Source organism: Dermacentor silvarum, chromosome 6 (genome assembly GCF_013339745.2).
Source record: "Dermacentor silvarum isolate Dsil-2018 chromosome 6, BIME_Dsil_1.4, whole genome shotgun sequence".
Classification (NCBI taxonomy): Eukaryota; Metazoa; Arthropoda; class Arachnida; order Ixodida; family Ixodidae; genus Dermacentor; species Dermacentor silvarum.
Genome location: NC_051159.1, coordinates 102,423,090 through 102,435,686, shown reverse-complemented (window position 1 = coordinate 102,435,686; position 12,597 = coordinate 102,423,090). Strand labels below are relative to the sequence as shown.

Genomic DNA, 12,597 nt, shown 5'->3' with positions numbered 1-12,597 from the left:
GTTGATTGTACTCCGCAGATTTCTCTATTACCTGATTGATGACATGGATGTGATCCATCGTATAATATCCCTTTCTGAAGCCAGCCTGTTCTCTTGGTCGGCTGAAGTCAGGTGTTGCCCTGATGCTATTTGAAATTATCTTGGTGAATACTTTATACAATACTGAAAGCAAGCTAATGGGTCTATAATTATTCAATTCTTTAACGTCTCACTTCTTATGGATGAGTATAATGTCGGCATTCTTCAGCTTTCTGGTACACTTGAAGTCGTGATGCATTGCGTATAAGGGGCCGCAAGCTTTTCAAGCATATCTTCGGGCAAGCATGATATCATTCGGGCATATATGCGACATTTGCTCAGCTTCCGCATCAACAGCCACAATCAAGTACCTCTTGTGAATCTAACCGGGCCTTTACCAGATTTTTCGACGCTACCTGAAACAGTGGGCCACGAGACGACCGGACTACGACTCTTGACTGCATAGGCCCAACCACCGAGCCCTAATGATATATATATATATATATATATATATATATATATATATATATATATATATATCCCAAACCGGCTTCAACTTGTACACGTAATCATTTGTGCCGCTAGGCAAACTTAACAAAAAGAGAAAAAAAAAACCTAGTGGCAACTGGCATAGACAGCAGCATCCAAGTTTAGCAAAGTCGCAAACGGACGGTTCGCAAGGAAATCTTCGCTTTAAAGGATAGAAAGAAAAGCTTACGTCTCTCTCTATCCAGGACTGTCTATCCGGTACCTGGGGCGGCGGTACACCCTCCTGCTCACCGCTGCCTTCCACATAGCTGGATGGATCCTGATAGCTACGGGCACAGCGGTCTGGATGCTGTTGCTGGGACGGACACTCACGGGACTGGCAACGGGTATTGTTGCCCTAACCGTGCCCGTCTTTGTTTCCGAGGTAACTGCGCGGTATTCGTATTACTACATGTGACGATAAACTCGACCTCCCTGTCACCCGTCACTTTATATCAGTGAATGGCATATCTGCGTTGAACGTTTTTCAGCTTGGTGGAAGCACAAGGTGCAAGTGATAACATGAATAGAGTCGAGCAATTCAAAGCAGTGCGCTATCCAGATTCATTCAAGCACACTTATGTGGACCGGTGTCGCAGCTGCATATAAGATGAATAAAACTTTACTGAAGTACGACTATATGTCGAGTAGTATATGTTCGCGGAGGGGGCACTCCTCGCGGGTGGCGAAGTGGTGATGAGTTTCGGTATCTCCTGGATGTGAAGTATCAGGAGCAGCGATATGGGCTGGCGCAAGACTTCGGCTGGTGCGGGTCAGCTCGCTCATGCTTAAGAGATATATGTGAGAAAGGGGCGGTACAATTGACGAGGGTTGCAGATAGTTCATATTTCATATTTATTTGTTTCTTTCTGTACAAGGTACAGAAACAGGAGCGAAAGCAAAAGACTTAGTAGCCTGACAAAGGCCTTTGCTACAATTACAGTGTGGCACGCAGACCAGCACGCACACTGAGAAAAAAAAAACAACACAACAAATACACTAACATATTGTAACACAGGAGAAAAAAATAGCTTAAAAAATAAATAATTTTGGAAGTTTCTACTTGTTCCACTAACATAAAAATTATGAAATGCACACAATAAGGCGACCTGATTTATACAGGCACACACAGTGTTACATTGGGACACTTGTACTGTGAAACCATCCATAACACACAAGTTGTAGTTGCTCAACACAGAGTACTCGAAAAAAAAAAGCAATATACACGAAGCACGCATGACAGTAAGGTAGATATATCTAATTATAGTGTCACGTAATGATTTCGTGTTAGCCATTTTAAGAGGAAACATACGCGCATTTAAAAATGATTTAAGAAAATTCAATGTAATTTTCCAGCAAAGCCATTTAAATTTTTTAGAGGTTGTGCTGCCTATGTCTAAGAAGCAGCCGACTTTATTTAGCAATGTAGGACACCTGATGTGTAGTGTGTTGCCTTCCATAAGTGGTTCGAATCCTTGGAGTCTTTCTAACATGGGTGGCGGAAACGCTAAGAACCCTGCAAATCTTGCAAGCAAAAAAGTCTATTGCTTTTTATATACTGAAACAATTTGAAATAGTATACCTGATTGGCTTTTAACATATGATGCTTTAGAAAAAGTGGTTTTGTCCGCAGCTCGCGTAAGGGGCCATTATAGATTTTCTAAAATTCTCAGCACTCTTTTTTGCAAAATAATGAGTTTAGTATAATTGGTCAACGTCGTTGTTCCCCACACAAACCGCACAATAAGAAAGTCGAGAATAGAAGAGAGTGTTGTAGAGCGTGTTTTTGAGCCACAGTGGTATTAATGAATTTAATTTGTACATGCATCCAATGCTTCTACTTAATTCGGCCGTTAACTTAATTGTTATGTGTTCGTTCCAAGATAAGCCTTCCTGAAACTATACTCCCAGGAATGTTTGAGTCGTGACCTGTTCTAATAAATGCCCTTGGTAGGAAATGCTCATGGCGAAATTTCGTGGCTTCTTCACAGGAGCAAATAGCATTAATTTTGTCTTATTAGAATTCAGGCATAACTTGTCAATTTTTAACCATGAAGACAAGTGATTCCAAAAATGATCCCCATTTCCTTCAATATCGACCAGCGAAGCACCCGAAAAAAAAGATATTTGTGTCGTCTGCGTACATTACTAGTTTCAGATAATGTAGATTGCAGCGTAGGTCATTTACGTATATTACAAATAGGAGGGGACCCAATATAGATGGAGCCCTAGCTGCGGTACTCCTTTCTTCACCTCCACGTACGCTGATGATTCCTTATTTATTACCCCGTATTGGTAACGACTGCTTAAGTAGCTTTGCAACAAGTCACGTGCAATGCCTCGTATACCACATGTGCTCAGTTTTTCTAAAACAACGTCATGACTCATGACATACGGTGTCAAACGCTTTGCATAGGTCAATAAAGAGCCCAACTGATATCTTTGGCATAGGCGTCACTAAAAGATTTTATGAAGAAAGAATAGTGTATAAGATTATTTTAGGGCATGGCGATTGGCAGGTATCCTTGTCAATTCTCGTGAGTACAAATACTTTATGAAGGGAAATAAAGCATGGCATAAATTATTAACATGCGAGTACTTACGGTTGCAATTCTTGATCATCAGAAATAGAGGTGCCATTCCCCAGTTTGGATTGAATTGGATTGCTTTGTTTTACCACCAAAGTGTACATGATCGCGGGAGCCTTGAGTAAAAGCTGCCTCAAGGCAGCTTGACAGAGCCTCAAGCCCCCCCACTTTGGTGATGGTATACCACCGGTCACAATACAACTGTTAACAGTGTTTTGATCACATGATGAATCCTTTTAAACTACAGTAGTACAGCGTGTTTGCCTGTGTTATTAAAAATAAAGAAAATAATGAGCCGCTTACAACAGAACGAAGAAAACACTAATGTACTTACTTCATGTGGCAATGCCGCCAAATGACAGCATAGCCCATGAAGAGCTCTACGATTTTCTAATGTGTTGGCTGTGTGTTTAGAATACTGATTTCTAAGCCGACGGTACCTCAAACCAGAAGTCAGAAAGTGTTTTTATTCGGATCCAGTCCTAAATCACCTGATATTGGATTGTCCCGCTTTCATAGCGCGGCGCAGGTCGCTAATGAGGGACGACAACCTCCTTGGCGAATCTTGTACTCAACGAATCTTTGTACCCCAGTCGTTGTGCGTCTCGATGCGATCAGGCGCATCGCGCTCTTACGTTTTTTAACAGTAACTAACTTAGGCTCACGTTTGTAGCCTATTTCTGTTTTCAGGTGACGGGGCTCAGACACTATTTCTTCTATATTGAGATTCTTTAGTGGCGTCACCAGCAGTGACCGGCCCTATACTGTGTGTGTTCTGCTTAATTCTTTGAGATTTGTCATCTTGCTCTTTCTTTCCTCTTCCCTCCCCTTCTTCCTATCTTCCATTTCTGTGTTTTTGTGTCTTCCTTTCTGAAGAGTAGGTAGGCGTTGTTCCCCTTCCGGTGGCAGTTGCCAGCCTGCTCCTCACTTTCCCTTTGCTGTCTAGCGTATATTCGTTTTCAAAACAAATAATAATAATAAAACAAATATAACGTGCAAAGCTTTCCTTAATATATAGGAGAAATTGAATTCATCACTTCCTTCAGATATTTTGAAAGAATAATTTCTGCAAAAGTTCTTTGTTTTAGTCAGACATAGTAAATTACATAACTCACAAGCAAATGAAAAAATAAAAGACGCAGCTTCGCCTGGAAGGCAAAGCATTTTTAGCGATAGCAAAGCATTAGCTTTCAACGGAGTAAGGTTCTTAGTTTTACAGGCGGTATATGTTGCAGAAAATGTTGGCTTACTGTTTAAATTAGTTACCATGGTATATAACGTGCCACAAAGACAAACATGAACATATATCACTAGCTGGCCGCGAGCACTCACTATCACAACGTTGGCATGATGGAGAGCGCCGGCAGCGGTGAGGGAAAGCTTCGAGCTTGCCCTCACTATCAGGGAGGGAGCAGTCTACCTGACTGGAGCAGTATTTTTTTATTTGGGGTGTTGCTACACTGCGCTCCGCAACACCGCAACGACCGCCGCTTCGCGTCGGCGCCCGGCACCGCATCCACCGGCGCACAAACGGATCCGAGGCGCCGCCGTTGTTCACGTTCTTCCGTGCGGCGGCGCCACAGTCCGAGGCCCCAGAAAACGTTACTAGCCTAGGCTATGTTCCAATACTAGCCTAAGACGGCAAAGTAGACGGCTAAGTGGACAGCGGCCATCTTAAGTCTCGTTCCAATTCTCACGAAGGCGTCAAAGTAGACAGCTTCGCGAAGACAGCATCGAAGTCAGAAACGATGCAGGCTACTTTCCTGTCCAAACAAGATGGCGGCCGAGCAGGATGCTTGGAAAGCCGACAGGAAGGTCGTCTCCGTACAAGAAAACGTAGACGCGCTTTCCTACGCCCTTAATGTAAGTTACATGGTGTGTTTCATAGGTTCGCAGGCGCATGGACTTAAGATACAGAAATAATGAGTGCTTTTCTCACCGTTTTCTGGTCGCCGCGAGGTGGCGTCTCGTCGCAGATGCGTCTTTCATACGTCATCCAGACGGCTCGAAAAGCGTTCCATTACATGGCCTCGAAGCTGTCTCGGCTGTCTCTTCAGCTGTCTACGTAGACACTCTCCGATGCTGGCCAGAATTGGAACACACACCTAGTAACGTTGGGCCCAGCTGCCCTGGAAAATGAATTGCGCCTCACGGTGCGAGTAAGCAGCGAAGTGAACGAGAGAGGGCAGCGCCGGCGCTTGAGTCGCGCAAGCGGATACCTATGGCGCGCACAACGCCATCGATGATATTCGGCAGCTTCTCAGCCAGACGAGTCGGGCTGAGTCACTAGCGTTTCACGAGATAGCGATAACGAGGCCTAGAGCGTGCGCTCATGATCCCTGGTAGGTAGCGTATGTTGTATCAAGCGAGAAAGCAAGCACGTGGGCGCCAATATACGATGACTCATTCAGTTTCCCCGAGGACACGCATCCTAGCTAGTGAAGCAGACGACAGTTTGTGCGCATGCAGACGACGGGAGCGAGAAACGATTTTGATGGAATAATCGTACGCTTTGAGCTAGCTGCTTTATTTTTACCGGGGAGGAAAACTGTATTGATTTATCAAGTACGCTAGGTCCAATGCCTACATTAGTTTCGTAGGCGAAACGTCAAACTTGTTGCGAAAGCAAATCGGGGCCATCAGAGCCATTTTGTAAGCGTCGCGCCTACGTCACGCGTCGAAGAAAATGGCGGAATGTCCAGAATAGGGGTTCTGTTAACGTGCGCTAACCTACCTGCTCTATCGCGCAGCTTGATCACGTGACCTCCAACATTAGGCGCGCGAGAAGACGGCGAGCATTAAGGTGACAAGACTCGCCTTCTCGGCTCACCCTCGCACACGTTCCCTCGCGTCCACGACACTTTTTCTTAACGCACTTCGACTTTACACGGAACATGACAGCTGTTGTGGCTGCGGCGGGCAATGACAAAGTCAGAGCAACTGAATCAAACTGTTTATTCGGCAAGCTAGGCCGTAACGGGAAGCACGAACTCTAAACACAGCAGTGCCGGGGGCACGCCAGCAAGCAGAACACCAGCAGACACATGACACGCGCGCACACAACTGTGTAGCGCCGAACCACATGACAGACGCAAGATCGCGCCTCTGATAGCACCGCACAACAACGCCACATGACTGAAAGCCAGAACGCGTCTGTGATAACACAACACTCCTTCCCTCTTTCTTTTTTTTTTGTTTTTTGTTACGGCTCGTACCGATCAGGAAGCTTTCTGGCGCGGGTGCTGCGTCGAAGAGCTTGCTTCTCCGGAGCCAACGCGGTGTCACTTTGCGGGGACTGTATCGCAGTGCTGCTGTCCGTAGTAGTAGCACGGGATGAAGACAGCAAGTTCTCTGAAGGTGCCGCTGATTTCGTTAACAGCCCCGCAGACTCCAAAATCGGCTCTGCAGAGGACGTAATATGCGATTCAGAACTAGGTTCTGTCACAGTTGAGGGAATACCAATAGGCAGTGGCTTGGTCTCAGCCAACAGGGATGGACGCAAGATGCCGGCATGAACGAACCTGCTTTCTTGACCGACTTGTACGATGTACGTTGAAGAACTGCATCGCTCCTTTACGACGCCCAGGAGCCATTTCTCATCCCCGGGGCGAAGACCTTGCACTAGGACCGGATCACTCAGCATGAAGGACCACCAGGCTCCTCTCTTTTCATCTATACCGTGTCCTTTGCCTTGAAAAATCTCTCGTGCATGCGGTCTCCTAGATTCGGCTGCAGGAAAGTAAGACCAGTGCGCGGCTTCCACGAAAGTAACAACCCTGCAGGGGTCTTCTCTGTGGAGGCAGCAGGTGTGGTCCTGTACCTGAAAATAAACAAATCTAAGCGATGCTGTAAGCTTCTATTCACCCCCTCCCTTTCTTTTTTTCTCGTTTCATAGTTGTCGAAGCAAATATTTCTTTACAGCTATACAAGTCCCTCAGCGCTTCCATTGGATGCCGGATGGTAGGGCGGCGTTCTAGTATGGCGCACAACGCTATTGCGAAGGAAGTTCTCTCTCTCTCCCGGAAGTCAATATGCTGCAAGAACACTGCGCAGTTTTTCGATAGTTCTGTCGGTTGTCGTTGATGTCATAAGGATTATTTCCACGCGCTTTGAATGCGCATCAATTAACAACAACAACCACTCGTTCTCTGTGAAAGCGAAGTCCAGATGCACTCGCTGCCACCTGCGTGTCGGCCACCTCCACGTCAGCAATGGCACTTTTCGTGGAGCATTTTGCGTCAACTGGCAAGCGCTGCGCCGCTGAACTAGACAACAAATGTATTCATCTAACCTCGGCCACCAGACATAGCTATGAGCGAGCATTTTGTGACCTTCGTGTAATAGGTGACCTTCGTGCAATAGGCGGACCGCATTTTCACGTAAACATTCAGGGAGGATGACACGGTTACCCACGGGGCACATAGCTCATCGATGGACAATTCATCTCGCCTATCGAAATAAGCAGACAAAGCACTATCGTGCACGTTAGCTGGCCAGCCATTTAATGTGTAGTCAAGCACTTCTGACAAAACAGGATTTGTTTTGTTCCCCTCTTTGTATTAGCAACACATAATGGTACCTGGTCCACAGCATAAAAGAAAAGGCCATAATCCGAAACATCTTTTAACGCTGTTTAAGTCGGCCGTAATGTGTGCCGCCTGCCACTGCGTTGCCTAGCAACCACGTCGCGGAGCGTCGCGCGATATCAAACGCTATGCGCGGGAGAGAGAAAGAGAAAATGAGAGCAAGAGAGAGTGCGCGCGTCACGCGCTATGCTTGGGAGAGAGAAAGAGAAAATGAGAGCGAGAGAGAGAGTGCGCGCGTGGCGCGCTATGCTCGGTAGAAAGAAAGAGAAAATGAGAGCGAGAGAGAGAGAGAAACATTGTAGCAGCACCAACGAGGCAACGCGCAGAGGTGCTGCCGACCCCATCCGCGCTTCTCAGTTTCTCCGCATTAGCGCCGAACGCTCCCGGTGTCCGTGACTGGAGCAGGCGCCTCTGGCGACGGCTCGGCCGAGCTCCCACCAGCTGCGCGCAACTGCGCATGCACCGTGACGTGATCCTGGCAGGTCGTCTGCTGCGCGCCGCCCGTACACTGTGCATAGCTTTCGCGCCCACTTCCCCTACGTGTGCTCGGACTGCAAGTGCTTCGCGAGGCATTCCCCAATGCCATGGACCACGAGGAAATGCTTATACACTTCGTATAACTTAGCATCACTTGGCATTACTTCGTATAACTTAGCATCACTTCGTATAGTCAGGACCAGCTAGGAACCAATCAGCTCCGCTGTGTATTTAGGCGTGCGCCACTAGTGCATGCTACCCCGCTTTTTTCGTTTGGTAACGGCAAGCGCGAAATATCGTCATCATTTCCAATAGCACTGCCTTTTCGTGACACCCATTGGTAATCGTATGCTGCTAGCAATAACGCTGAGCATTGTATTCTTGCTGCCGACATCACCGGTACGGGCTTGCCGTGTGCCAAAAGACCGGCTAAAGGCTGATGATCAGAATAAACGACAAAAGTACGGCCATAGAGATACTTATGGAACTTTTTGAGCCCAAATACTATAGCAAGGGCTTCTTTTTCTATATGGGCGCATATCCTGCTCTGCCTTGCTCAGTGCTCTGGAAGCGCTAAGCAATTGGCCTCTCGCAAACTAGCCCAATTCCTTTTTTAGTTCATAATACGCCAAGACGGTATCTTGGGTGAGCCACGTTTTGCTTTGTTCAAAAGCCTTTTCTGCCTTACTTGACCACTGGAACCCCTTGTTTTAGAGCGTTGTACAAGGGCTTCACTCTAGCAGACACGTTCGGTACACATTTACCATAAAAACTGATCAAACCAAGATACGCCCGCAACTGTGCTTCATTTTTAAGCCTAGGAGCCTGCTTTATCGCTTAACTTTCTCATCAGACGGGTGTATCCCATTCGAGTCCAATCGAGGCCAAGAATTACGTCGTGAGTGGATTTAGCAAGCACTGGAAATTCGACTTGATCTTAGGAGTAACGTTAAGAAACAGGAAGAGAGCGGCGTGGATCAAAGAACAAACGGGGATAGCCGATGTTCTAGTTGACATTAAGCGGGAGAAATGGAGCTGGGCAGGCCATGTAATGCGTAGGATGGATAACCGTTGGACCATTAGGGTTACAGAATGGATACCAAGAGAAGGGAAGCGCACTCGAGGACGGCAGAAAACCAGGTGGGATGATGAAGTTAGGGAATTCGCAGGCGCAAGTTGGAGTATGCTAGCGCAAGACAGGGGCAATTGGAGATCGCAGTGAGAGGCCTTCGTCCTGCAGTGGACATAAATATAGGCTGATGGTGATGATGATGATGATGATGATGATGATGATGACACGTTATCGGAGAAATAAACGTTCGCGGTGCACACACCAATAAGTGGTGCAACTCGCCACTCACAGCATGAAATGTATTAGTGGTGGCCCAGCGAAACATCACTTTACGTCCTTATCGGGTTTTGAAATCCAGGCTGATAACGGAGACAGTCGCTCCTCTGTCCACTAAAGCCAAAATAGTAACATTGTTCATTAAAACACGAATATGGTTATGACACATGGTGACTGGCGGAGGCATATAGAGGCGTGTAGCTGAAGATGACGGGCGACCGCACCTCCACTGGTCACGCCGCCTGGTTTCCCGGCGGCGGTGACGTCAGACGTCGTCGCGGGGATGAAGACCTGCGCTGGTGTGAAGGCGGCGGCGTCAAGCTCCGCACAGAAGCTGGTGAGTCGCCACGGTAATTCGCCTGGTGGATCGTCCTGCTATCAGAGTCAGAGGGCCAACGTGTCTCGTCACCGTGTGGATTGCAACGCCGATAAGAAGTACGCGGTCCTTCATAGGACGTAGGACAGTGGTGACATGCGACGGTGAACGTGCGTGGCTCGATGTAGGGCTGCCATGGGACGCTGGTAGAAGGTTGCGGATTGTCGCCGTCAGAAGCCATCTCTGGTGGCAGACCGGCAATTCGGCGACTTCGGCGAAGCTCCCCGGATTGCGCCTCTGCGGTCGGTTCTTCGTCGTTCTTCAAGGACGCCATTGTTTTACCCCGCACCGTCCACCAAAACTATTACGATGGGGCGCGTTTATTTAAAGATGAATTGGTGAAAAGGGGAAAAAGGTCGCCGCGCCGACACCAAGCCGCTCTAAACTTGCTTGCTTGCTTGCCTGCCTTCAAGAGTGGCTCGTACTTTGCTGTCGCTTTAGCGTAACAAAATATGTATAGGGAACACCTCTACAACAAAGACCGGTACAACGAATTTGCCTGCACAACCAAGCAATTATGTCGTTTCCGAGGCCCATTTGTTGTTGTACAACGAACGCCACGTAGCCGCCTTTGCCCTGCGCAGACACCTCCAACGTGTGCTCTGCGCTAGCACTAACGGCTAGGCTAGCGGCGGACTTGACGAGTGTGCGCATGTCAGAAATTGCCCTCCTACACTGCTTCAGGAATCACTCAACTCGCACACTTCTTGTTGTAACGCATCAGCGGGTGCGATGGCTGACGAATACGTCGCAGTTAATCACGACGTGATCATGTAATCGTAACTGACTACCGATGACATCTTTGAAGCTATCTCAGGCAGAAAGGTCACGAACGTCCACAAGGGCAATAGTGGTGAAGATCCTGTAAAGAAACCAATAGTTTTGACGAAAAGGGAGGCAATAACGGCACTTGACATTTTGGAGATTGACCTTGCTCATCTCCTGTATTCCGCCGCGAAGCATGCTGTGAACCTCGGCGCAAAAAGGTTGGCTGCAGTCGCACATTCTGTCAGGCGAAGTGTGGAAGAAGAAATTAGCGACTTACTTCATTAGGTCTGTCTCTATGTCATGTTAAATAAAGATTTCATTTTGTTGAACGTGCTTAGGGCATGCTCTGGTGTGAACGGCACGGTGCGCAACCTTTACAACAAAGTGACCTGTATAACGAAAGATTTTGCAGGTCCCGAGCACTTCGTTATTAAAGCGTTTGACTGTACACAGACAAATAAACGCAAACGCCAGAACAACCAAGCCAATGACGAATCCGACAAATGTAAAACGCTCATTCACAATGTGCCGGTCACTAAAAGCGAAATGAGTGTATATTTCGGCACGAGCGTCGTTTCGACAATATTCTGGCTGCTAATTTAGTCTTACTTCTCCCTAGCATATTCGATTTGCAACCATCACTGACTGACGACAAGCAACTGCGATGGGCAACCACCAGCGCTGTCATCAGTTTGTATATGAAGGCTGCCTCGGCAGCTATACAACACAGCACTTGGCCATTTTCCTTGCCTGCAGGTGAGTCCCAAAGAGATACGGGGTCTCCTGGACACCGTGTGCACGATGGCGATCACATTCGGCATCCTGATGGCCTACGTAATGGGCAAGTGGCTGCACTACGATGTGTTAGCAGCAGCAAGCATCATCCCGGCTGTCGCCATGGCCGTAGTCTTGCCCCTGCTTGCCGGATCACCCCGCTGGCTGCTGCAGGTGGGACGCCAGGATTCGGCGCTCAGGTAAAAGAAGAGAGCGCCATTCGTCCCAGCGCACAGAATGGAAGCTTTTAGGGTTCTCTGGAATATGCGGGAGCTCTATATATGGCGATCGCCTGGCATGCAGTAAAACGGATCAAGGCGACTATGACACTCGACTGGTCTTCGAAAAAAACTCACTGCGATATCGAAAGCATCTTCCGCATTTTCTCGCTCGTGCGATAAGCTAAGCAAGGAAGCGATGGCAACCTATTGAGGAAAGCGATAGGTATCGTCTAGCCCTATATGGACTAAATCACTGCATTGTAGCGAAGCTGATACACTGTGCGCATTATGTTCTTTGGTGAGTAAAGTAAGTGCGATTCGTGCTGTCGACACCTTTTGGTGTCTGGATGAGCAGTATATCATTTTTGTCACCTGATGTGAGCAAGCATTTAGCCTTTGCCAAAAAAAGTCTATAAACGGTTATGTACATCCATCGAATGCTTATCCTTCGTGTCAGATTAAGCACGATCCATATGCCGAAATTGCCCATACCATTGCATATACGAGAAGGGGAGCGAATTATATAAAACATATAATATATCGAACATATCGAACAGTTTATTTGGTTTTATCTATTCTAAAATTGATAATTTTAATAGCACTATGAGCCAACAAAGCTGCAATGTGATAAGCTGTGCGAACTAATTAGGATTCATGTAGATTTCTGCATTTTCATATTTATTTCGCTTTAATCAATGACTTCTATGTCAGCTTGCCGATGTTCCCTCCCGCCAGTGTGCCTTGAATAGACTGGACGATAGGCCATTCACAGAAGCAAGAGTCTTGGGAGCCTGGCCTCACAGCTCATCAGCCCAGAAAGCCATTCGAGCTATTCTGCAGTACCTGAAGGCGACAGACTTGAGTGCCCGACTTTAGATGTGCTGCACCTGCATTAATGTATGTGAAAATGCGA

General features: G+C 47.3%; 1 protein-coding gene across 2 annotated transcripts in view; it reads left to right on the top strand.

Annotated features, from left to right (window-relative positions):
* LOC119455789 (facilitated trehalose transporter Tret1) overlaps positions 1 to 12,597 on the top strand; it is a 71,998-nt gene that overhangs the window by 45,219 nt on the left and 14,182 nt on the right. For both annotated transcript variants that reach the window (XM_037717253.2, XM_037717252.2), the window contains exons 3-4: positions 753 to 931; positions 11,446 to 11,663. In XM_037717253.2, the coding sequence (XP_037573181.1) occupies positions 753 to 931; positions 11,446 to 11,663 (397 nt within the window). The remainder of the gene's footprint in view (positions 1 to 752; positions 932 to 11,445; positions 11,664 to 12,597) is intronic.